This window comes from Mus musculus, chromosome 4, assembly GCF_000001635.26.
Source record: "Mus musculus strain C57BL/6J chromosome 4, GRCm38.p6 C57BL/6J".
Taxonomy (NCBI): Eukaryota; Metazoa; Chordata; class Mammalia; order Rodentia; family Muridae; genus Mus; species Mus musculus.
The window spans coordinates 144,897,306-144,922,471 of NC_000070.6; the positions used below are offsets into that span (position 1 = coordinate 144,897,306).

General features: G+C 48.8%; 2 protein-coding genes across 14 annotated transcripts in view; one reads left to right on the plus strand and one right to left on the minus strand.

The window, feature by feature from the left end:
* The window catches only part of Vps13d (vacuolar protein sorting 13D), a 323,993-nt gene that overhangs the window by 26,261 nt on the left and 272,566 nt on the right, over positions 1-25,166 (minus strand). The window contains exons 69-72 of one of the 5 annotated variants that reach the window (XR_003954930.1): positions 13,742-13,818; positions 13,512-13,607; positions 11,827-11,916; positions 7,412-7,615 (exon numbers count right to left, since the gene is read on the minus strand). The gene's annotated coding sequence lies outside the window, so the exon portion shown is untranslated. Of the gene's footprint in view, positions 1-7,411; positions 7,616-11,826; positions 13,608-13,741; positions 13,819-25,166 lie in introns of those variants that run through there. The other 4 variants (XR_881424.3, XR_881423.3, XR_003954929.1 and 1 more) reach the window with 4 other exon arrangements.
* Dhrs3 (dehydrogenase/reductase (SDR family) member 3) overlaps positions 1-25,166 on the plus strand; it is a 35,676-nt gene that overhangs the window by 4,772 nt on the left and 5,738 nt on the right. For 4 of the 9 annotated variants that reach the window (XM_006538681.4, XM_030253368.1, NM_001357276.1 and 1 more), the window contains 3 exons: positions 21,346-21,489; positions 21,925-22,199; positions 22,536-22,774. In XM_006538681.4, the coding sequence (XP_006538744.1) occupies positions 21,936-22,199; positions 22,536-22,774 (503 nt within the window). In that variant the 5' untranslated portion in view covers positions 21,346-21,489; positions 21,925-21,935. Of the gene's footprint in view, positions 1-21,345; positions 21,490-21,924; positions 22,200-22,535; positions 22,775-24,083 lie in introns of all 9 variants that reach the window. The other 5 variants (NM_001172424.2, NM_011303.7, NM_001357274.1 and 2 more) reach the window with 2 other exon arrangements.

The window sequence follows — 25,166 nt, forward strand, 5'->3', positions numbered from 1 at the left end:
AGAGCCCAATGTCCTGTTTAAGGAAGACAGTATAAGAAGCAGCCTGAGTTGCATCTGCCTCCGTATTAGCACATTTATAGCGAATGTGAGCATGAGGCAGCTAGCCAGGGCCTGGCCTTCAGGCCATCAGGCCTATTTGTAAGTTTTGTTCTAGTACCTTCCTTTCTGTGCTCTTCTTCCTACTCCCGGTGCCTAAGGTGGCTCATGCTCACCGTTGCCTTGACTAGAGACCCAGTTCAAAGCTTGCCTATGGCATCTGGCAGGGAATGACACAGCTCTGGGCTGGTAGCAGAGGTAGAAGGCAGGTAGAGATATACCAAAGATTTCCTAAAGACTCAACACCACACCTAGATATTACAGCAAAGGCAAAGATTAGTATGTGGCAGCTTTCAGTGACCTTTGTCATAACTTAACCACACACCAAGTAGCTTTGTGACAGGTGATGTGTAGAGAAGCATAAGAAACTGGACCTTGTCAGTGACTGTCTCAGCCTCTCCTGCTAGTCATCAGATCTCTCTGAGTAAAGAATGAAAGGTTTTTTTTCAGGGTACAGTAGGGAAAGTATAACTTGGTAGGCACCTGCTCACAATCTTTACCCTCAGATTTAATCTTAATATACTATAAGTTTCTAGAAATGCATGCTGACATCTACTTGGGCTTCTGGCTCCTGACGATACTTTGAACTGTCAGGCTGACAGTGATCATCTGTATTACTGGTGACGTGAATGACAGAGGTCACATGCATGATTATGGTCATAAGCATGACTGTCATTGTACACAGCAGTCGTCCCACCCGAGGCTGTAACACTATAGAAGAGAGTGGAATTACATGTGGCTGTGGCAACGTCTGTAGTACGGTAACATACGTGCCTTTTGCATCATTGTTTTGGGTGGACTTGATGGCACTTGGAGGCAGGTGTGACATGTAGATTGTGTCCAAGATGAAGTTGAGACAAAGGCCCTTTACTAGAAGCCATCGTTGAACCCCTGATTCATAAACCTCAGTTTCACAACCAGAGTTTCTCTTTCAGAGCCAGATAATCTCAGCTCCACCCAACTGCCTCCCTCTGGGTCACAGAGAGGTCAGACAGGAGCTGTTAAGTCCTGGGGCCTAATATACAGAGGGCTCTAGAGAGGGAGTCTGGCAAGTAGGGCAGGAGTCAACAGGATGCAGGCAGGATGTGGATAAGCCCACTGTTTCAAAGAACCAAGTTGAGGTGTATGTAAATACAATGGGTGGGATGCATGCCAAAGGGTCAGACTAATTTTAAGCCAGGCTTGGCAGCCCAGGCTTATAACTCCAGCACTTGAGAGGAGAAGCATGTAGATCAGGAGCTCAAGGCCAGCCTCTGCTACATGCAGTTTTGTCGTTTTGTTTTGTTGGGTTTTTTTTTTTTTAAGACTTACTATTTATTGTATGCCTATGTGTGTGCATGCCTGAGGACACCATCTATGTGCAGGTGGCCTTGAAGGTCAGAAGAGAACTTCAGATCCCATGAAGCTGAAGTTACAAGTGTTTGTGAACTTCCCTGTGTGGGTGCTGGCAACCGAACCCCAGTCCTCTGCAAGAGCCGCAAGTGTTCTTAACTGCTGAGTCATCTCTCCAGCCCCCATAGCAGGGGCTGAGCAGGTTTGAAGCCATCTTTAGCTACATGAAGCTATCAGCCATCCCCTAAAAAAGGAGTGATCAGCTGGAGTAGTGCATGAGAGATGCATGGCCCACTGTTAAAGAATTGCTACTGGGTTCTTAGGCCCAAAATCTGGGATCTGGCTGCCCTAGAAAGTGAGGGTTGTCCACCCTTTCTCAGTACACCAATTAGATTAAACAGACAATTATTACCAAGCAAGCCCATCTTTGTGGTACTGTTACGGGGTTGACCTCTTAAGTAAAAGACTAGGGATATACATAAGTAAGTCCCGTTCACAAAAAAGGGAACCATGCAAGTGTCTCTCTTCATAAGATGAGCTCCCTCCTGCCAAACCTGAGACTACCAAGCTAGATCCTCACACTAAGAGATATCTATGACCTCTGAACCTGCAGGGTCGGAAAGGTCACTATGCAGGGAGGGAAATTTTAGGAGACTTCTGGAAGGAGGTGACTGCCATGGGGAAGTGCAGTAAAGCCCCACCTCTTCCTGGATAGTGACCCTATGGAAGCTAGATTGTGGATTCTCCCCTTAGTTACCTTTCCACTTTCAATGTATTAACATCTAGGATCATTTGTAGCTGAAGGTGGAGGTGGGGTAGGGCAGGAAGGTGTCCCATTCTCTTCTACTCCACCCACTAGGAAATATCAGTGGCTCTGTAACTTTTATCATATACCTGACTACGGCTGTATTGGCCAAGGTATTTTCCACTCCAAGATGGACAAGTAACTATTGAAGGTATAAAGATTTGAGCAAAAACTCACAGAAACCTCCAGGTGCTTATGGACAAAATGAATGCCCATCCTTGGGGCCAGTGAAAGCCAGGATGTGGAACCCATGATCATGGTGAGCCCAGAGTCATGTGTTACCATGGCAGCTCGCTATACTGTGGCTGCTGTTTGACAAGCCTATACATCAAAATCCTTTAGGAAAGAAGAGGCCTGCACAGGCTCTGGCTTTTCTTGCTGACCAGGTGTCTTAGGTTCTGGCATGGTGACTGGTACTTGGTGGCACATCATGAATCACTGTTGTCCAAGTAGACACAGGGCCCACATTTCCTTGCTACTGAAAACTCGTGTTTACTGAGTACCCATTACACGCCAAGGACTCTTCTAGTCACTTCACACATAGCAGGGCCACTATCTCCTGATAGTATATTAGTCACTTTTTTCTCCTCACTACTGTAGCAAAATACCTGACATAAGCAGCCTGTGCGGGGGAAGGGTTTACCATGGCTCACTGATTTAAGGTTCCAGTCCACCGTGGTGGGAAGGCATGATGGCAGGAGTGTGAGCAGCTGATCACACTTCCACCATGAGGAGAATTCTGATGCTCAACTCTGTTCAATGTGTGTCTTTCTAGCCCAGTTAGCATACTCAGCTATCTGTCTACTGGGTGACTATAGATCCTATCAAACTGACAGTTATTGTCAACTGTCACACCTTCCAATGAGACTACCATTGTTGCCCTCTCCTGACAACCAGGACTATAAGAAAAGACAACCTAAAGTCAGCCACATATGGGCCAGGATGGCTCCACTGGTCAAGCATGAGGCCTGAGTTTATATCCCCAGTACTTATGTAAAGCTAAATGCAGCAACTCACACTCATAATCCCGGTGCTGGAAAGGCAGACCTGCAAACCCTGAGGCTTGCTCATCAGGCCAACCTGGCCTACTTGGTGAGCTCCAGACCAGTGAAAGGCCCTCTCTCAGAAAAGAGAAGAAGAAGGAGGAGAAGGAGGAGGAGGAGGAGGAAGAGGAAGAGGAAGAGGAAGAGGAGGAGGTGGGGGAAATTGAAGAAGACAGTCAGTGTAAGCCTCTGGCCTCACGTACATAGACACAAAATCATAGCTCCTAAAAGACCCCAGAGTATCTGCCCCCAATATTACCTCTGCTGCCTCTCATTGCATGGAAGACAATGCTCACAACTTCCCCTCCCCAGAAGTTATGTCTCTAACATAGGTGGTCTACTCTGGCCAGACAACAGCAATACCAGCTCCTTTGGTAGAGTCTGTGGTGTCCTGACTGTTCTAACGATTCTGGGAATGGGTGCTTGAGACCTTGCTCCCATGCTCATAGAATGATATTGAGCTTAGCCTGCCCATCTGGCTGCTTCGCTCACCACCCTAACTTTCTTAGGCAGACTTCTCTGCCATGAGGCTGCTCACACTGCCCCCTTGGTCATCCTCAGTAGAAACTGCCAGAGGAGCCAGGCCTACCTGTGTTCTCCTGTCCTCCCAGGCTAACCCTACTGGGTTTATCTACTGACTTTATCAGGTCATTTGCCAACATCCATGGGCTAAAGGGTGGAAGGAACGTTTCACTGTTGAGAGGAAACCTCTCCATTCTTCAGAGTTAGTAGTTAAAAGGGACAAAATAAACAGCCACCAGAGTGGCCTCGTGGCTGTCTATGGACCTCCTGTGCAAACTTTGCAAAGGTTGTAAAGTCACCGTGACAGGCTAGTAGAGGAAGGTATTTGCTAGGTCAATGTCTGGGGCCATTTTTGTGGGTGTGGGACCTGCTTTTCTTCTTGCAATCTCAGGCCCCTTGACTAGGCACAGCCAGCTCCCCTCCCACCTCACCACTGCACTCCCAGTCCCCCCACCCTCCACCCCATTTTCTTGCAGCTCCTGCTATCTAGCACACAGAGCCCTACAGCCTGTCACCAGTCACAGCCACAATGAAGGTCACCATGTGGGTAGGGCCAGTATGACTACAGAGGGCAACTTCACCTTCATGTGGGCAAATGGTGCTGCCAGACACACCCACGTGGGGCCCCATCCACCCTAGGCCCCACCTCCCACGCCCTCAGCTAGCAAAGACCTAGCAATCTGTCCTGCCTATCAGTGTTCCCTGTGAACACTCAATGGGGTGGGGTCAGCTTATGGTTGGCAAAGCATAGGTTCTGCGTGGGCTGGAGACTGTGTTCTCCTGGGGGTTTGCACCTCCTTGGCTCTGGCACAACCATTGTGCATGTGTGCTTCTCAAGGAACAAGTGTAATGAAGCAATTCAGATTTTGAGCTCAGGAGTCAAGAACAGCAAGGTTCACAGGTTGACTCTTCCGTTTGCTCACCGAGTTGCCCCTGGCAAATTGCTAAACCTCTCTGACATTCACTTTCCTTCTCTGCCAAATGGAATTAAGTAAGATAATTTGTGCAAAGTTCAGAGCACAGAGTGAGTGATCAGTAAGCATTGGCCACAATGGTGAGGCTACAGGCCATAGACTGTAAGGCAAAAGCAATTTGTGTCCTTTGAACTAATGCTGATAGGTTACCATGGGTTGCTATGCCGTTGGTCCTGGTTGGGGAGAGGGGTATGGACCATGATTTTTGGGGGGTAGGGGTGTGATATGGACCATGCTTTCTATTTGAGTTTCCATGGTCATGCTTCTGGTGCTCACAAACTCAGGGCTTTCAGAATAGTGCACACTGTCTCAGAAAGGGTTCCAGAGGTCAGAAGCCCGGCTTAGGATTCAACTGGACTAACTGTAAGGTGTCAAGACTGTGTTCCTTCTGGAAGCTGCTTCCTTCCCCTTCCAAGCTCCCCTCAACTCTCCCCCCACCACAGTTCTTGGTTATGACCCTTGTTCAGGCTCTTCTCTATTCCAGAGTCCTTAAATGTATCTCTGTCTTCCACCCCTACCTGGAACCACATCAGACTCTTCTGTCTCCCTCATCCATTCAGCAGGAGCCAGAACACAGAATCCCACACATCATACATGCTGAGCAGGCACACTGCCACCTCTGTAGCCCCAGCCTTTCCGTTGCCTGCTTCTTATAACATCCTTTTAAACTATGTGTATCTGAAGCAAGGGATAGGTGCATTTGAAGGCAGTACACAGGGAGGCAAAAATAGCGCATCAGATCCCCTGGAGCTGGAATTACAGGTGGTTGTGAGCCACCATGTGGGTGCTACAAAATGAACTTAGGTCTTTTGCAAGAGTAGTTTGAGCTCTTGACCATGATACTGTCTCTCCACCCCTCCTTGCTTGCATTTAAGGCACCCTGTGACTGTGTGTGCTAGCTTGAATAATCCAAGACACACACACACACACACACACACACACCCAAAACAAACAAAGGGGTCAGCTCATTCAGTTCCCTGGGCCTTTCACCCCCTTTCCCATGTAAAGTAGCATGTACATAGTTTGGGGGATCCAAGATGACACCTTTGGGGCTGGTTTCCTGTAAGTTACCCCCCTCTCTTTGTATAGGCCTTGGTGTTCTTATCTATGAAACGGGCATGCTTAGCCCAGACACCCAGAGATTTTGGGAGAGCTGCCTAATGCTCAGGCTCTCTATCAGGTGCCTGTTACAGAAGCCACACACAGAGTGTTTGGGGGTGGAAGATTTCACAGTCCCAGCAGGCAGTAGAACAGTGGCTATAGACTCACTCATGGGGGTGGGGGAGGGGGTTCTCCCTTGGAGAGCAAAACACAAATGGGTGTTAACTGTCCTGCTGAGACACAGGAGAGGACATTCTGGTCTCCCTGAAGATTCTCCACAAGCATAGACTGTGGAAGGGAAGGGCATCTGGAATTCTACACAGGGACCTTATGGGAATTGCCCAACTCTATAGCAAAGGGCCAGACCTCTGCTGCCTATGTGACACCTTAGTGTGAGAGCAAAAGCCTAGCAGGATGGGAATTCTGATGGACAGGTAGTTGCAGGGAGGTTGCCACCATCTTTGACTCCGCTATTAAGAAGATACTTCCCTCATCCTGAGCATGTTCCGCCAGGGTCCAAGTAAGATGTAAGGATGACATAGATGTTGCCCCTGGCGAAAGGAAGCATAACTAGTAGAGAACAGATGGGTGATGATGGACTGACCAGAGTAGAGTGTCCAAGAGATGTGAAGAACAAGCCAGGGCTGAACCGCTGAGCTGGTAGCTACAGATGGAATTTGGACTTGATTGGGAGAGCACTTGGGGAGCTCTAGAAAACTTTCCACGGAAATGTGTGACAACAGGTTAGACGAAGGTGAGAGGAGTCTGACCTTTAATAAGCACTCTCTGAGAGTGGAGGAATGGGGTGTCTCCGGTGGCTACTTGTATAGGGATGGTCCCCAGGAAAGCCCTGCCCTTCCTGATGGCCCACAGCTGCACTCCCACTATCCTGTTCCCTGCAGGATGTGCTGATCCAAGCACTTCCTGTTGTGTTGCTCCACTTCCTCTTGCATTCTCCAGCCCTGCATATCAGCCCACTAGCAGTCAACTGGGAGGTCAGCTACACGGCATGTGACCTGTGTCCTCTCAGAAAGTAAATTTGCCTCTAGCAAACAACCTTCACGAGCCCTCTGAGTTCCTTTGGAGGTGTGGCAATAAAGTGCTTTATAAGCTAAGTCTCCCTGGGAACCATTATCCCTGGTGTGTTGCTGGGCATGTTGTGTGTTGTGTGACCTTGAAAGTACACCACACAGAGGAGTGGAGGAGGAATGGAATAGAGGAAGTTCATCTTTCTAAACTGTAGCTGAATTCTCACTTCTGGAGGTGCCAACGGCCAGGGCCAGGGCTATCCAATGAGTTCCTGGCTGTACTCTTGATAGTCATGCTTCTCAGGCCTCAGTGCCCATATCTAAAACAGGTCAGAACCAGCAAGATACCCAACAGATAAAGACTGTTGTTGCATAACCCTGGTGACCTGAGTTTAATCCCCAGAATTCGTGTAAAGTTGGAAGGAATCAACAAATTCTACAAAGATGTCCTCTGGCCTCCACACATATGCCACAGCATACATGCCCCAAAACACATACACCATGCATATATACATACAATAATTTCTTTGAGAGAATAAGATGGAAGGCTCAGTGGTTAAAAATGCTTGTTGCTCTTGCAGAGGACCCAGGTTCAGTTCGTAGCACCCACATGATGTCTCACAAGTGTCTGTTGCCAGTTCCAGGAGATCAGATGCCCTCTTCTAGGCTCTTCTGGCACAGGACATGCACATGGTATATATTCTGCACGTGCACCTATATGCAAGCAAATATTTCATATATAAAACATAAAAGAAAAATAAATAAATCTTTAAAAAGTATTTTATGTGTATATGTGCTCGTATTCTTTGAGCCCTCTCCCTAGCACATCGTAGGTTTTGAATGGCAGATCTATGTTGCCTGCCACCCAGGACAGGCAGAAGAAGGCTCATGGCTTCCCAGTAGTGTTGAGTGTTGCTGATGTTAGTGCTGTTGTAACCAGACGACCGCACTATGTCCTCCACTTGGTTTCCCTCTTTAAGGTCTCTGTGATTACGTTTTTTTATGGTTGCTTGAGCAGCGAGAGGCCTTGTCATCCTGTGGCTGGTCCTAATGGTAATCAGTAGCATTATCATTGCTGACAAAAATGGCAACATGATGTCATTCATCACTCACATGCTCACCAGATACCCAATTACCCAGAATGCCTGAATTCCTTACCAGGGTGGGGGAAGGGGGGAAGGAGGAACACACCCTAACTATTGTCATTTCACATAATGACCAGGCATTACAAAGATAATAAAGCTGGCCGGTGTAAAGGGAGGAATGTAAAGACCAAATCAGTCAACAGAGAAGACTGTGCTAAGCCACATTTCAGGGGTGATAGTTATCGGAGTCGAGGGACTGAGGGATGGCTTGGTGGATGAAATGCTTGCTGTGCAAGCATTGAAGACCTTGCATCTTGACACCCATGTAAAAGCTATCGATGCACATCTGCAACCCTACTACTGGGGAGCGGAGACAAGTGGAGCCCGGGATCCTGATGGCCTGGCAGCCTAGTCAGAACTGTAACACCCATGTTTAGTGAAAAGACTTTATGTCAGAAAATAAGGTAGGGAGCCATAGAAAACATCGCAATGTCAACCTCTGTTCCCCATCCTAACTCACACACACAGGGATGTGGTATCACTTCAAGGCTCTCTGCCCTCGACAAAGTAGGGTAAGTGTGAGTTCCAGGACCCACTAAGGAAATCAGTGTAAAGGTTCCTGAGGCCCAGAGAACCACTTATCTCTAAAGGCTGAAGCCCCAGCTTCCCCTTGTAAATGATTGAGGGCCACTGGGGACAGCAAATTCCCTGGGCTTTCTGTGGCTCTGGGTTGTCCTCAGGCAGAGCCAGTATCTCTGGCTGCTCATCAGCCTTCGTGCTCCAAAAGCATTTTCTTGCACTTTTAACCTTCCCCAGCCCAAGGAAGCCAGCTGGAAATGACGGAGCCCAGAGACCCCAAGTGACTCATCCAGCCACAAAGCAAGTCCACTCCTGAGTATATTCCTGGGAGCCCTGACAAGGCCGCTTCCTACCCAAAGGGTAGCATGGCCAAGATGTTGGAGCCAGGGAGACCTTTGGACTAGACAGTCTGGCTGGGAACAGCAGCTGTCATCCAATGTGACATATTGTTATACCTGGAGAATATTAATCCCTTTTCCATGAACTTTCCATAAAGTCCAGAGCCACTGCAGACACTGGGAGCCACAGTAGACACTTTCCAACCCACTGGATGAAGACCAGAGCTGACCTAAGGCCCTGCCTCTGAGCTTGGCGGTCCCTTGAGGGAGGTGCAAGTTCAGGATCCCCCTCCAGTCCCTACTACAAGGGAGGCTGACTGCAGATAGTAGAATCTGCCAGTCTCAGAGATGCTCCAGAAGAGGCAAGCCCTCCAGCTGGGCGGGTGCCTGTGGCTGGGGGTGGTGGGGTGGCGCACAGTTCACCCAGCGGCCAGCAGACTGGCTGCGTGTTGCAATGTCTGGTGGCTTTTGCAGTATCCTGTCAGCATGTGCAGCTGGACTGCCCTCACTGAGGAGCAAGGGAGTAGACATATGGCTAGATCAAGCCTGCATGTCTCCAACAGACTGCATGGCCTGGGGCTGCTGGTACTGTGTACTCCATTTGCAGCTCTGGGTCTGGCCACCAGTCAGCAGCACCCATGACATCAGGATATTTGTTTACTGCCAGTCTGGTCATGGAGGAAGAGCCTGAGGTCTGACTGGCCAGATTCTATCTTCAACCAATCCCTTGTTATCTGAGCCAGCACCCATTTCCTGTCTCCCTGCTCCTTCCCATCTGCCCCAGATACCCCACTCAGTCCACTACTCACCCCCACCCCTCCTCTATCTTCACTCAGAACCTAACCCCCAGTCCTCTTATTCCTCTACAACCCCCTACTTGCACCCAAGATCCTAACTCCATCCCCATATACATCCTTTACTTTGTCCCTACTCGTAGTATTCAGGACCCAAACACCAGCCTCCTACTCCTCACTCCTGCACTTATCTTCCACCTCACCTCTGCCTGCACTTTGGATTCCAACCCCAGACCTCTACTAACCTACTGCATCCATCCTCCTCCCCTCAGCCTGGAACCCTAATCCCTCCCCCCCACCAACCAGTCCCTACCCACTGCAGTCCAGCCCCCCACCCTCCTGCATCTGCCCAACTTTCACCAACAACCCCCTACCCTACCCCACCTCCACTTGCAGAAAGACTTCTTGGAGCCTCCTGCCAGCCCTCTGAGTGCTGTGCCTGGCCACTGCCTCCGTCATGTGAGCCTGCTGGCCAGCCTTGCTCCTTCTGCGTGGAGCACACAGTTCTAAGGCAGCAGTGTGGTAACTGTTAGGCGCCAGGGACAGGGGCCACTCTGTTATTGGAAACTGTGTTTACAGCCTAGGTGGTAGCTGGCCTGGCACTGCCCTTCCCTCTGCTTCACCAATGGCATGCTGTCAGAAACTGAAGCAGCCTGAGATCTTACAAAGCCTCTCTCTTCTCAGATACCCAGACTCAGCAAAGCCCACTTTCCCTGGTGCAGGAGGAATGGAGCTCAGGATGGCAGCTTTCTTTTTGCAACTTCTCCTCAGCACTTTGTGAGCCTGGTCCCTCTTGTAACAGCCCACAGCCAACCCTGTAAGCCTCCTAGCAGTCTCCTCTCCCATTACCCCTCCCAGACACTTCTGAGCATACCACACCTCCTAACTAGTCCTATCCCACCCGGATCCTAAATTCCCCTTCCAAGACTCAAAACTGGTTCCAACATCCAAACCAGAAACTGTTCTATCTCTGCTCATAATACCAACACCACCAATACCCCCACTATCACACTCAAAGTAGAATTCAGTGCCCACTGGGGCTGGTATCCACTGTCTGTCTCTGATACATTGACCTCCTTCTGGTTGCTATCACATATCATCATCACCCAGAGCTCCTTCCTGCTGGGAGACCTGTGCATCCATTGGCTGCTCTATCTGCCTCTTTCTCCAAGACATCTGTATGGCTCCCTTCTTCACACCCCTCAGGTCTCTGCTGAAATGTTACCTTATTTCCAGCAGCCTGCCCCCTTTAGTAACACTTCCACCTGCCATCTTCCCCTTTGAAGCTCTCTGTTCCTCTTGGGATACTTGCAGCCACCCCTACTTGGCATGGTCAGCAAGAGTTTTGTTTAGAGGGGAATGTATGTGCATGCATGTGTGATGGTGTGTGTGTGTGTGTGTGTGTATGCTAGTGTGTGCATATGAAAGCCCAAGGTTGAAGTTGAATGTCTTCCTCAGTCACTCTTCAGGTTTTGTGTTGAAGTAGGGTCTCTCACTAAACCTTGATCTTGCTATCTAGCCTAGTCTCTATGGACTCCTGTGCTGGGGTTATAGGTGGGCTACAGTGTGGCCTTAAGAATCCAAAATCTGGTATTCATTCTTACCAGGCAAGCACATTAAGACCCACTGAGCCATCTCACTAGCCTATACAGTCAATTGCATCTTGTGTTATCTTTCCCCAACCTCCCCCCCAACACACACACCCATATGCAGACTGACCACAAGAATGGGATAAATTGAACCCCTGCTCTATCCATGCTATAACTACCTGGGTTCAAATCCCACTTGGCTGGGATGTCATATTGTCATGGTGTAACATGCCAGGAGTGGGCAAATAATGTCTCCCACTCTCTCTTCAGCTCCTACCCACAAGATCCCCTGGCCTTCTGCTCCACAAGGCCCAAGTGGAGGAACTGGGGCAGAGGTCACAGGGCTTCAGCCAGGAACTGCAGCCTGTGTGTCTCCACCCTTGTGGCTTCTCCTTTGCTGTCTGTGGTGGTTACTGGTATTTGTAGAAAGAAGCAAAGGCCCTTGTTCTTCTAGCTAGAGAGAGCAGCTGACTCAGAACCAGTATAAGAATCAGGCCAGGGCTTGTTGGTAGGAGTAGGAAAACCCCAGTCAGGACTCACTTGGTTTTTGAGCAAGGGCAAACACTGCCCCCTTGGCAAGTAGCAGTTTTAGGATCTCAAGAGAGAGCCACTGTAGAAAGACAGGAGCATCTGTATCAAAGACAAGACAAGGGATGGGGTTGGATCAGGTGTCAAGTGTTAGGGCTGACTTACACTGGAGCAGACTTGGGGAGATAGGGTGCCCTTCAAGGACAGGGCAGAGAAAAGCCACATTGAGGTGGAAGTTCCGGGCAGAATGATTACTCAAGTGGGTACTAATACGTCCTGAGAGAGCTGGCCGATAGCAAACATGGCTGTGGCTAAATTTTACTGAGTGAGTTTTGAAACCCAGTAACGATGCCCAGCTTAGATTCTAGATGGGTCTCTAGCTGTTGTGCTGCGTTTCACCTGAAGCAGCAGCAGGGTGGGAGAGGATCAGTTGGGGCCACGGCCACAGTCTGCTGGAGGGGAGAAGGAAACTGGACCTAAAGTGGCTAGAATCAGATGGTGGATGACAAGAATTCTGATGGGCTGCGTGCAGAGTTAGAGAAAAGTTCCTATATAGGACCACAAAGCATCTTTGGGGAGGACAGAGGAGGCATCTGCAAATGGCAGGGTGGAGGATGAGACCCAGTGGTCTGGTGACTGAGCCCACAGGCTCCCTGGCCTCAATATCACAGGGTCTCTGTGCTCATCTATTGAATGGAGATAACAGGACTCACCTATGGTAGCTGCAAGAAGTAACCACACGCTGAGTAACTTATAACGACAGGTCTTAGCCAGGTGTGGTAACGCAAGCTGAGGCAGGTGGATTGCCAAGTTTAAGACCAGCCTGAGCTACAGACCTTGCCTCAAGGAGAAATAAACAAAATAGGCAAAAAATACAGATTTAGTCTATTATAGTTCTGGGGCCCACTGCCAATAGATTCCTCTCTTCAAACCTTTTATTTCTAATGAGGACTTCACAGGTATCACTAAGCCACATGTCTGGGTATTACAGCATGGATCCTAATGCATGATTGTTTCTCCTTGGGGGCCTTAACTGTGTCATGTCTGCAAATAAGGCTACCGTCTTGAACATTGGCTGTCAGAACTTGCAATAACCCCACAAGGTCACATATCTTCCTGTTCTTCCTGCTGTGAGGATTTAATATAAGATCCCTAAGATAGGGACATGCTCAAAGCAAGAGCCCAAGAAGTGGTGTCCCTGGCTTCCCTCCCCCACCTGTTTTTCCTATACTGCCACCAATAGGAATGCATGACTTCTGCCCCTTTGGTCTAGCCTGCAGGACTTGGGCATCCTCACAGCCAGTGAGGATTGTCACTCTTGCCTACTTAGTAACCACCTGGCCAGCAGGAGCAGGAGTCACACAAATACAGGATCATGCGGCCCCTCCTTCCCTGGGAGACTATCCAGACAGGCACATGGGTGCTGTAATACCCGGACACGTTGCTTAGTGATACCTGTGTAATGAACAGGCTCACAGGATCCCTTTGTTCATGCAGGCAGGCAGTGGCCAAGGGCACAGTTTTGAGAATCAGATAGCATATGGGTAAATTGTTTTCTTCATCTGTGCCTCAGTTTCCTCCTGTAACAGTGTCTGTGGACCCTTTCCTAGAGTTACCAGAGCCTGCTGGGATATGTGTTAGGGCTCTTGATCATTATGGTGAATCACTGAAGGGCCCAAACTCCAGGATAGTAGCACCTGGCTTGGAAGAAGTTACTACTTGGCTCCAAGTTGCAGTCGGAGACTTGTGGATGAGCATCACCACTTCTGTCCTGGGATTTGGCCATGGGATTCCTGAAATAAACCTGAGGCCATTAGTATTATAATATAAATACTAATATTATTGCTATGAACAAACAGATGCTCCTTCTCATAAAAGATACTACCACCTAGGACTCAGAAGATGGCTTTGTCAGCAAAGTGCTTACTGTATTCCTGTGAGGATCTGATCCCTGGCATCCATGTAGAAATCTGGGCCCAGCATCACAAGCCTGTCATCCCAGTCCTGGGGAAAGAGAGACAAGAGGATCTTTGGGGTTTGCTGACCAGGTAGTCTTGCTGAATCAGTGAGCTGCAGGTTCTGTGAGAGCCCTTTGTCTCAGGTGGAGGGCAGCTGAGTAAGACACCTGCTGTCACTCTCTGACCTCCAAACACACACACACACACACACACACACACACACACACACACACACACACACCTCCTGTAAAGCCAGAGCTGTCCGTGCTGGCGCTGGAAGGACCATCTGAGGCTCTGAATCTTGCCTCCTGGTCACAGAGCACTAAATGCAGTGACCACTCCTCCCTATCTGACTCCTGTGAGCATGGAGCCTCTTAGAAAGACTCAGGGAAGGAGGCAGTTCAGCAGGCACACGATCATCACTTTGAATGGTTGACATTTGGAAAGAAGGGGGCTTCTTGTCTGTGCCCACCGTGACAGAAAAGTGCTAGCAATGGATAAGGACTGGGGCAACCACCTTGGGCTTGTCACAAGAAAAGGGGCCTTCTATCTGAGCCAGTTAAAAGCTAGAGCTTCAAGTCTGATACTATTTGAACCAGTTTTTGTAGAGATGATAGTTCTAGAAGCTTAATTAAAGTGACACTACTGTGGATAGCTGGGAAAGCAAAGAGAGGGTCCTAAAACATTTCTTCCAAGTCTCCTCCCTCTCAACAGCCCCAGAGGCTCCTCCCTAGAATTCCCAGGAACTTCCAGAGTCCATCCTGAGAACCTAGCCTCCTAGAGAAATTTGCCCATCAAGGTCCTGCTAGCTGACCTTGCAGATGGGGCAACTTGGGCTCCAGTATTTGCTTGCCTGGCCCATGGCTGTGACTGAAGGATGTCTTTCAAGTCAGGGAAAAGATGAGACAGAGACCACTACAGTTCTGGACCCAGACAAGCCTGTGTCTGAGGGAAGCAAGACAGGGTGCTATGGACCACCATCATCCTTAATACCTCCAGTTTTGTGGGCCTGGCAAATCCTTTACAAAAAGAGGGCTCTGTGGCTGTTGTGTTGTTGAAAATAACCCCAACTGGTTCATAATGAGTCCAATCTCCACCCCCCACCCCCAATGCTCCCACTGTCCTTTCAAGAAGGCACTGTAAACTCCAACTCATAAAGGATGTTACCTAGGGTCTCCAAGTTCACAATGACAGATCAGAGGGACTTAAGCCAGAGTGACTACAGAGCCACTTTCCACTTTATTGAAGAGATGAGAAATACCTTAGGATTTTTATCACTTTAGAAATGCCTTGGGATTTATATATGCTTGGGATGTAGCTTAGTTGGTTGAGCCTAGCATGTATGAAGCCCTGAGTTTGATTCCCCAGCACTGCGTAAAGCCCAGAATGCTGATACATGTCTGTAATCCTAGTACAAGGATGGGAGAGGTGGGAGTGTAGGAAAGTCGACCTTGACTACAGGAGACCCAATCTAGAAAGAAAGAAAGAGAGAGAGAGAGAGAGAGAGAGAGAGAGAGAGAGAGAGAGAGAGAGAGAGAGTGAGAGAGGGAGAGAGAGGGAGGGAGGGAGGGAGGGAGGGAGGGAGGGAGGGAGGGAGGGAGGGAGGGAGGGAGGGAGGGACGGAGGAAGGAAGGAGATAAGGAAAAGAAAAAGAAAGTAGATGGGAATGTAAAAGCTGTTTTTGAGACAGGCAGCCCATAAGCTCATAACCCTTCTGCCTCAGTCTCCCATTGCTCACATTACAGACATGTGCTACTGTGTCTGACATCTTTAAATTTGAAAGTGTGCTTTGTTCCCAAGTCTGTAAAGTAAGATACTTGAGAGGCTAATGTAGGGGAGTCACACGTTCAAGGCCTGCCTGGGCTACAGAGCCAACTCAAGGCCAGTGTGGTCAACATTAAACCTTGTCTCAAAATGTTTTTTTAAAAGAGGAGGGATTAGAGGATTATAGCTGCTCACTAGTAGAATATTTACCTAGCATGGGCTGGGTCCAGAGTTCAATCCCTGGTACCACCAAGATAGATAGATAGATAGATAGATAGATAGATAGATAGATAGATAGATAGATAGATAGATAGATAGATAGATAGATAGATAGATAGAGTATGCCATGCCCATGTCTCAGACACCACAGGAAGTCCCTCCAGGATTATACCCATCCCTTACTATTCAAGACCACCCTAGCTCTGACTACAATGGACTGAAATTTCCAAGATCACTCTCACCCAGCCTTAAGCATGGCTCTTAATTAGCATTATCTTATCATCTACCTGTTGTGCTGGATGTGGAGGCAAGAAGCCACACCCCTCTCAAAGCTCTCTAACCCAGTCTGCTGCCCTGCCTACCATGCTTGGTGTCTCTGCTTGGCATTTTCCTTCTGTCTACAAGGCCAACATCATCAGTTTGACCCTAAGCCCCAGGGTTCATGGACCATGAGTTCCCTGACCTGCCCAAGGACTTGGACCTGAGATTACCTGTTCATGTCACTGGTGCCACTCTACCCTCCACACTCCTGTTACACACACACACACACACACACACACACACACACACACACACACACACACACACACAGCCAATCTCTAGGGTATCTCCCTGGATATGGAAGGCAAAGGGGAGTAGGAAGGAATACCAGTGTCCTAGAATCAGCAAACTTGTCTAGAAGGGCCAGCACCATGTGACTGGGTGAGCTGACCCTGGCCAGTGCTGGATTCGCAAGATGAATAAGAGTTCCTGAAGTATGTGAGCCAAGGCAAAGAGCTTCCAAATGGTCGGCACACTCATCTGTCTGCCAGTGGAAACACAAAACAAGGGCTAGTCTTAGCAGGGAGGAGCAGAGTTTCTGATTCATACAGCTATACAGATAGGAGAGGTGTGACCCTGGGCAAGTCGCTTTATCTGTCTGAGACCTATTGTGTGCGGAGTAACATGCCCACCCACACTGTGTGAGGATGAAAGAGGGCATTCCGTGTACTTAACACAGAGCCTGGCCCGTGGTGAGGTCTCTGTTAATATTAGCTGTTACTGAGTGTGGTAGGAAGGGTGGAATGGACAATGGCTGGAGAGGCTTTGGAACCAGGGACCGTCAGACTTGGCTCTGCAGGATGAATAGGAGTTTACAATATTTTAGAGAAAAATAATGTAGTGAGACAACAAATAGCTACCTTATCATGGGTATAGAGCCCTAAAGAGGTATTGATGAGGGGCTGGAGAGATGGCTCAGCGGTTAGGAGCACTGGCTGTTCTTCCAGGGGACCTGGGTTCAATTCCCAGCACCCACATAGCAGGTCACAGCTGTCTGTGATTCCAGTTCCAGCGGATCTGACACCCACACAGGCGTACATGCAGGCATAATACCAATGTTCATAAAATAAAAACACATAAATTATTTAAAAGGAGAGGTATCGAGAAGCACTTGAGCTAAACAGGGGTGATTGATGCAGAGTTACAGTGGGGAAGGTTTGTATTATGCATTTATTTTTCTTTTGCCTCTGTTCTTATTGGTACCTGTGTTGCTTTGAGACAGAATCCTACTGTATAGCCCAGGTTGGCCTTGAACTGGCCATCCTCCCGCCTCAGTCCCCTTATACTTCAATTATAGGTGTGTACTATTACACCTAGGTTCTGGGTTGTTGTTACTGTTGTTGATTTTTACTTGGGGTTTGGGGTGGGTGCCACAGCACATGTGAGGAAGTCAGAGGATAACTCAGAGTAGTCAGCTGTCTCCCTCTGCCACGTGAGTCCCAGAGATCAAACTCAGGTCATCAAACTTGGTGACAAGCACCTTAACTGCCAAGCCATCTCACCAGCCCCTGGTTTTGAAGATCAGAGTCACCTAGTTCGTTAGAGATGCTTCCCATAAACAGACATAAAGAATCGAGTGGCAGGCCGGCCTGATTCTTCCCCCTGGCGTCCATCTGAGGCTGCTTGCTTCCTTGACCTGATGGGGTGTCGGGTGGGCTTTTCTGCATGATTCCGTGTTGCTCCCCTTTTCTTTGCTCTCTGAATCCCCGGACTTCTTCCCTAGCCCTAACACACTTGAGTGACTACAGTCCCTTGAGTGACTAAAAGATTGGTACCTGCGGCCTGTCTGTTCTTCCTCCCCAGGACCATCCCAGCAGGGCGAGCCTGCAGAACACCCAGCAAGCACTAGCTCTGTGCTGATTCCCTTCAGGGCCTTGGGAGGAAACATACAAGGCTTTACTTTGTCTTCAGTACTACTGGGGATTGAGTTTAGGACAGTGAATAGCAATTGTCACTGACTACCTGTGCTTGGAGCCACACAACAGTGATGTTCAAATACCAGCTCTGTCAGTTTGTGTGTGTGGCCTCAGACAAGGTGCTTAGGCTTCTGTGAGCTGCAGTGTCCTTCTCTATGAATAGTCAGTTTGGCTAGCTCCTGGATCTCCATAGGTCCCTTTGTTTATTCTTTCTTCTCTTCCCCCACCCCCACCACCTCTTCCCAGGTTGCGATTGATCCTTGATCACTCAACCTTCCTTACTGGAACGGGTTCCTGAGGTGGGAACTGTGTCCCTTTTGTTCTCTTAGGTCCCAGCTCTGGGCTCAGCAGCCACCTATGTCAGGTTGTCTGTCCCTGGCAGCTTGGTGGATAAGGCTGTGGTAGAGACATCAAACTGGATGAGACACAGGGAGGGAATCCTGTTCAGGGACAGACACCAGCAACGGACAGATCTAGAGTTGGAGTTGGGTCTTTCCTGCTTAACCTATCTAGCCGTGCCTCAGGGCTGCACCTGAAGTACACGCTCAGACAAACATACATTCACAGACATGCAAATGAATTCATAGACTTACAGGAGCACACTCAGTTAGGTTCACACTCACAGACCCAAACACACAAACACCATACACAGAGATTTGCCCTGAGAGATGAAGCTGTTCCCAGAACTCATCTTTGCCCAGCACCATGGCTAGCTCCTAGTCTGTACTTGCTGAGTTGGGGGTGCTCTAGGAAACCCCAAGCCCCACTGACTCCTGGTCCACACATACTTACTTATGGAAGGTTCTGTGGCTGCAAATAGCTCAGCCACAGAGGGTCTTTCAGCTTCAAGAGGTAGTTTAATACCCACCTACAGTGTCCCAGTGTTGGTTGGCCCTGTCATTCATCCAACAGGCAACATGTTCCTTGGTAGGCACTGAGATACTAAAATGAACAGAACAGATTTGGGTCCTAGGGACTCCAGGTTCACAGAGACACCTAGCCATGGTACCAGTGAGAGAGGTAGTGCCACTCTGCTAGCACACAAGGGGGTGACCTCAAGAGGACCACGGTCATGATTGTGGCCATTGCCTGTTTTCAGAAGACAGTGTGCACAGAACTTTACCCCACATGCCTGACCACCACTATCTCCCTCTCCAGGGCCATCTTCCAGCCCAGTTGACAGGGCTGGTCTCATTAGTTCCTGATTGCAAATATTCTGAGCAGACCATGGCAAGCTTTAGACACTGACTGTCTCTGGACAGCCAAGAACCATGAGGGACATACTCGTCTAGAGTCATAGAGCACCCACGCTCCTCCTGATGGAACCCTATGCGCATCTGCTTGTGCTAAGAAAACCACAGGGGTTCATAATGACATCCAGCGTTGGTGATTTTAAAGAGAAAAGAAACATTGATCTGTGGCTGAAGAGATGACTCAGCAGTTAAGAGCACTAGATGCTCTTGCAGAGGACTGGGTTCAGTTCCTAGTACCCACATGGTGCTTTGTAAGCACCTTTAACCAGTTATAGAGGATCGTGTGCTCTTCTGGCTTACACGGGCACTGGCTTGCATGTAGTCCACATGCATACATCAGGCACACACACATACACATGAAATAAAAATGAATAAATCTTTAAAAAAAGAAACACAGACCCTTGCTGGAGACTTGCCTCCCTTATGCTAATTTACCTGAACTGTGTTGTTTCCTACCTCTGTCTCTGTACTATAAAGCTGCATCTCAGGGCAGCTAGCACCCCAGGCACCCAAACCTGGGCTGCTCTTTTGTGGGGGGGAGATGTGCTGTTCACCTTCAAATTTAGGCTGAATACTAGCCAAGCTTCCATGCCAAGCCTTCTGTGGAATATCTGCCTAACCCCTTTAGGACCCACTCGTCAAGGTCACTGGGTAACTCCTTCGCTTGTTACCTGATGGGTGAGGGAGCCCTTGCTTCTCAGCAGGAGTCTCACTGTCTGTCTCCTGTCTGTCCTTGCATCTTTCCTTCCCAGTGTGACCACAGGGAGGCAGAAGTCCTCCAAGGCCTCGTGGCAGGAGAATGGGACCCTCCTCCTTCCTAGCAGCTAGTGGGAATGATCCCAGCTCTAAACATAATTGGTGTGAAGGCTAGCTAACTGGTTCCTGTACAGGAATATTGTACAGAAACCGTTTCTGTTACCTCTAAGAATCAAGTAAAGGGATGGATCTAGCCTGGCAGGAGGTGTCCGGGAAAAATATGTCAGAAAGGCTTGATCTTAACACATCAGCAGACTGTTCATAAGTGTGCTCAAAAACAGCCGGCTCACTTAAGAGGTGATATCCCTTTTAAAACCTTGTTAGGGCAGGAGAGATAGCTCAATGGGTAAGAGTACCTGCTGCTTCTTCCAGAAAACCTGAGTTTTCTTCCTAGTACCCATATCAAGAAGTCTGTAACTCCAGCCCCAGGAGAATCTGATGCCCTCTTCTGGCCTCTCTTGGATCCTGCACCCAAGCTCACACACCCATACACAGGCACATACACATAAAAGTAAAAATTTAAAAGAAAAGTTATTGTTAGCCAGCAGGGTTGCTAATTTTATGTCAACTTGATACAAGCTAGAGTCACCTGAGAGAAAGGACTCAGCTGAGCAAATGCCTTCATATAATCAGGCTGTACATAAGCCTATAGAACATTTTCCTCATTAGTGATTGATGGGGAGGGACCCAGCCCATTGTGGTTTCTGCCACCCCTGGGCTGGTGGTCCTGGATTCTGTAAGAAAGCAGGCAGAGCAAGCCATAGAAGGGAGACAGTAAGCAGCACCCATCCAAGACCTCTGCCTCAGCTCTTGCCTCCAGGTTCCTGTCCTGAGTGAAGTCCTGTCCTGATTTCCCTTAGTGATGGACTGTTAGCTACCTGGAAGTTTTAGCTGAATAAACCCTTCCCTCCCCAAATTGCTCTTGGTCGTGGTGTTTCTTTACAGTGATAGAAACCCTAAGACATTCAAGCACAATAACGTAGCAGGTAAAAACAGTCCTGACAACCTAAGTTTGATCCTCAAACCCACAGCAGAAAGAGCAAATCAACTCTTAAAAGCTGACCTCTAAACCTCTACATGTGCACTGGCATGCACTGTGGTACACTCAACATACACAAACAATAACAATGACAATAATAGTAATAATAATAATAATACTTTTTATTTAAAACTCACAGTTAATTTGATTTGGGCACTTCATTTTTGGATGGAATCAAGGAAGCCAGCATTTTAAAGACTATTAAAATTCTAAATTCCTGGCACCAATCATTGTATCTGTATCGACTATTTCAAAGCCGCCTATTTCAAAGCCACCTATTCTATGCTGGTTTTCTCTCCTTCCAGATTGTTCTCTGGGGGCGGACTGAAAAATGCCTCAAGGAGACGACAGAGGAGATTCGGCAGATGGGCACAGAGTGCCACTACTTCATCTGTGACGTGGGCAACCGGGAAGAGGTGTACCAGATGGCCAAAGCTGTCCGAGAGAAGGTCAGTAGCCTGGGAGAGTCTGGCCCCAACACTCTGAATTCATATGGTCTGGGAGGGAGCGTTGTCACGGCAGACTGGCTTTGTGCAGGAAACCTTGGGGGACTCTCCATGAAGCTGGTCCAAGTTGCTTAGGCAGGGACTAAACTTGATAATACAGTAAGAGTAGCCCTCTGTGGTCCCTTGGATATTTAGACTCAGTTGCTCTCTGAGACCAAGGGGAGGAAGTGTCTCATTGCATTCTGGGAAAACCTTTTTCCTAATCCAAGACATTTGGGCTGGGTAGATAAGTGAACGCCAGTAGAGAAAAAGAATTTACCCTGTTACACATCCCACTCCTGGTAACATTAACCATTTTTATGTGACCATAACCTCATTTATTATAAATATGCTATGTTCTGGGTATAGTATGTACCATAAACTATTTCTAATCCTCAGACACAGCTGGTATGGCACCAGCGCCATTTATAAGCAAGACTGATGCTCAGAAAGGCCATGTGGCTGGTGGTTGCGGAGCCTGGTCTGTGCCTCTCCAGGTACAGCCCACAGGGACTGGCTGCCCTCACGGCTCCACAGCCCCCTCTTGCCCACAGGTGGGTGACATCACCATCCTGGTGAACAATGCCGCTGTGGTCCATGGAAAAAGCTTGATGGACAGTGACGATGATGCCCTCCTCAAGTCCCAGCATGTCAACACCCTGGGCCAATTCTGGGTAAGGGTTTTTCTGGCCCAGAGCCAGCCGTAGGCAATGCAGGGAGCCCGTGTGAGGTGGGGAGAAAGAAAGGCTCAGTGGGACTGAGGCTCATGCCTGCAGGGACATTCAACAGCAAAATGACTAGATAAAAGAAATGACTGACAGGGAGACATAAGAACTTCTGACTGGCTAGCCTACTGTTCTGCCGTGGGAGGCTTCAGCCTCTCCATGACTGAAGGTTGTCACTAGAGTAGCTTTGCATCCATCCAGAATAGGGTGTTCTTCACAGTGCAGGGGTTCAGGGCTTGGTAGAAGCTGTATCGCTCCACACTGACCCCTGATATCTACCCTCAGACCACCAAGGCCTTTTTGCCACGTATGCTGGAACTCCAGAACGGCCATATTGTGTGCCTCAATTCCGTGCTTGCACTGTCAGCCATCCCTGGCGCCATCGACTACTGCACGTCAAAAGCATCAGCCTTCGCCTTCATGGAGAGCCTGACCTTGGGGCTGTTGGACTGTCCTGGTGTCAGCGCCACCACCGTTCTGCCCTTTCACACCAGCACCGAGATGTTCCAGGGCATGAGAGTCAGGTCAGTGGGTAAGACCAGCCACCTCTCCTGAGTCAACCCAGCCAGCAATCTTCCAAGAAAGAGCCCCAGAATCCCTTGGCCTTGGTCTCACACTCTCAGACCTCATTTTCCACTCCCAAAGCAATGGGATACAACTGTACTGTATCAGTCGCTTTTCCAGCTACTGTAACAAAGTGCCTGATAAAGGCAATTTAAGGAAGGGTCTGTTGAGGTTACAGTCTGTCCTGGTAGAAAGTCATGGCGGGAAGTAGCAATGAGGCAGATGGTCACATTGCATCCACAGTTAAGAAGCAGAGAAAGCTGGATACTGGTACTCAGTGCCCTTTCTCCATTTTGTTCAGTCCAAGACCCACTTCTCATGTTTAGGGTCCTGCTTCTTAGTACAGGAGCTTACACAGTACTGGATGTACGTAGTGAAATACTACCCAGCAACAAGAAAGGAGATGAATATTCTCATGTGACCTGCATAAGGAAGCTCATACCCACGATGCTGAGGGAAAGAAGCCATACGATCACATTCTGCATGGTCCCATGTGCACGGCATTCTGGACCAGGCAAAACTATGGTGCTAGAGACAGGATCGGTGGTGTGGAGCTTGGGAAGGGACCCAAGGGAGCTGCTGTGTGGCAGTGCGTAAACAAGCAACCGTTAATCAAGCTATGTGCTGAAAATGTGAGTCTTAACTACAGAGGCAGGGCAAGTGAGGTGGTTCAGTGCGTGAGGGAGCTTGCTACCAAGCCTGCCAGTCTGAGTTTGATCCCTGAGACCTACATGGTGGAAGGGTGAGAACTGACATCGGCAAGGTGCCCTCTGACTACCACATGCATTCTGTGGCACATGCCCACTCACACATATACGCAGGCATGCACACAATCACACCACACACACACATACACACACACCAATAACTTTTATTAATTAGTAAGTGTAAATTATAGCCCCACCTGAAGAAACCCCAAGACCCACTTGGGCTTAGGGTTCATGCTTGAGTGCCGGGTCCTAGGGTGGCATCATGCTACAGGTGTGATAGGCCCGCTGTATGATGCCAGGCCTCGGTGTCTGTAAAATTGGGTGATGAATGACATCCTAGACAGTAAATGGCACTGATATGGAACATCATATCGGTACTCGTCACACACCACACACCCAATTCAGAGGAAGATTTGCTGCCTCTCAGAGCTGTGCTTTACTCGTATGTAAAACAGCAGGAGCAGTATTTACCTGATGGATTGCTGGTAAAATGAGAGGTGGTTAAGGACCTGATGGAAAGGCTTCAAACCTGTTAAGATTTCCCCCTTTCTTCCCACAGTGGCTGGGATGGCAACAAAGGACCCTGGGAAGTGGCCAGAAGAAGCCTGCTCAGCTAGCCCAATTCCAGCTGTACCTCATACTGATGACGTTTCTCGGACACTCAGTTCCCTGTCTATAAAATGGGTTTACAGCTCATTTTCAAGGAAGGTTGCTGGGAAGGCCATATGCAGCAATAGGAGTGGAAAGGGGAGCGTCTAGGGGTGTGGCTGGATGGTAGAATAAGTCAGTGACTGTGAAAACAACGATGGACACCTGATACAGCGACTCTTGCTGGATGGATGCCTACCTGTTATAGGTCCCATCACCATCCTCAGGAGACTGCTGAGATGGCTACAGGACAGATCCAAGACTCTTTTTTCCCTCCCCTTTTTCTTTCAGAAAAGAGGAGTTAGTTAAAGCATAGGTCTTCCAGACAAACCCTCCACTCTCTCTTGCAGTGCTCACAAAGCAGACAGAGCCACTCAATTCCACAAGGCTCTTCTAACTTGTGAAGTAGGGGGTTCTATGGGCAATTACTGTAAATATATGTGTGTGTGTGTGTGTGTGTGTGTGTGTGTGTGTGTGTGTGTGTGTGTGTGTGTGTGAGAGAGAGAGAGAAAGAGAGAGAGAGAGAGAGAGAGAGAGAGAGAGAGAGAGAGAGAGAGAGAGAGAGAGAGAGAGAGAAACATCATCAGTATGAGGTACAGCTGGAATTGGGCTAGCTGAGCAGGCTTCTTCTGGCCACTTCCCAGGATCCTTTGTTGCCACCCAGCCACCGTGGAGAGAAAGGGGGAAATCTTAACAGGTTTGAAGCCTTTCCATCAGGTCCTTCTGCAAGGGTTTAACCAGAAAGGGTTCCCCCAAAGCCCAGGCAGCTGGGCCTTGCTGTCCTGTCTCTCCTCTCTCAAGAGTCAGTACTGGACACAGGTGGAGGCTGGTGACTGCAAATATGCCAGTGTGTCACTGGAGTTGCAGTGAACTACATCAGCATGCACCTCTCGGGAAAACCTTCTAGGCTACAGGTTCATGGGGCTCTGAGAATCACTATCTTGGCCTGCAAAGAAAATCTAGCCATCAAGGTGTAGGAACTGAGTTTGATCTC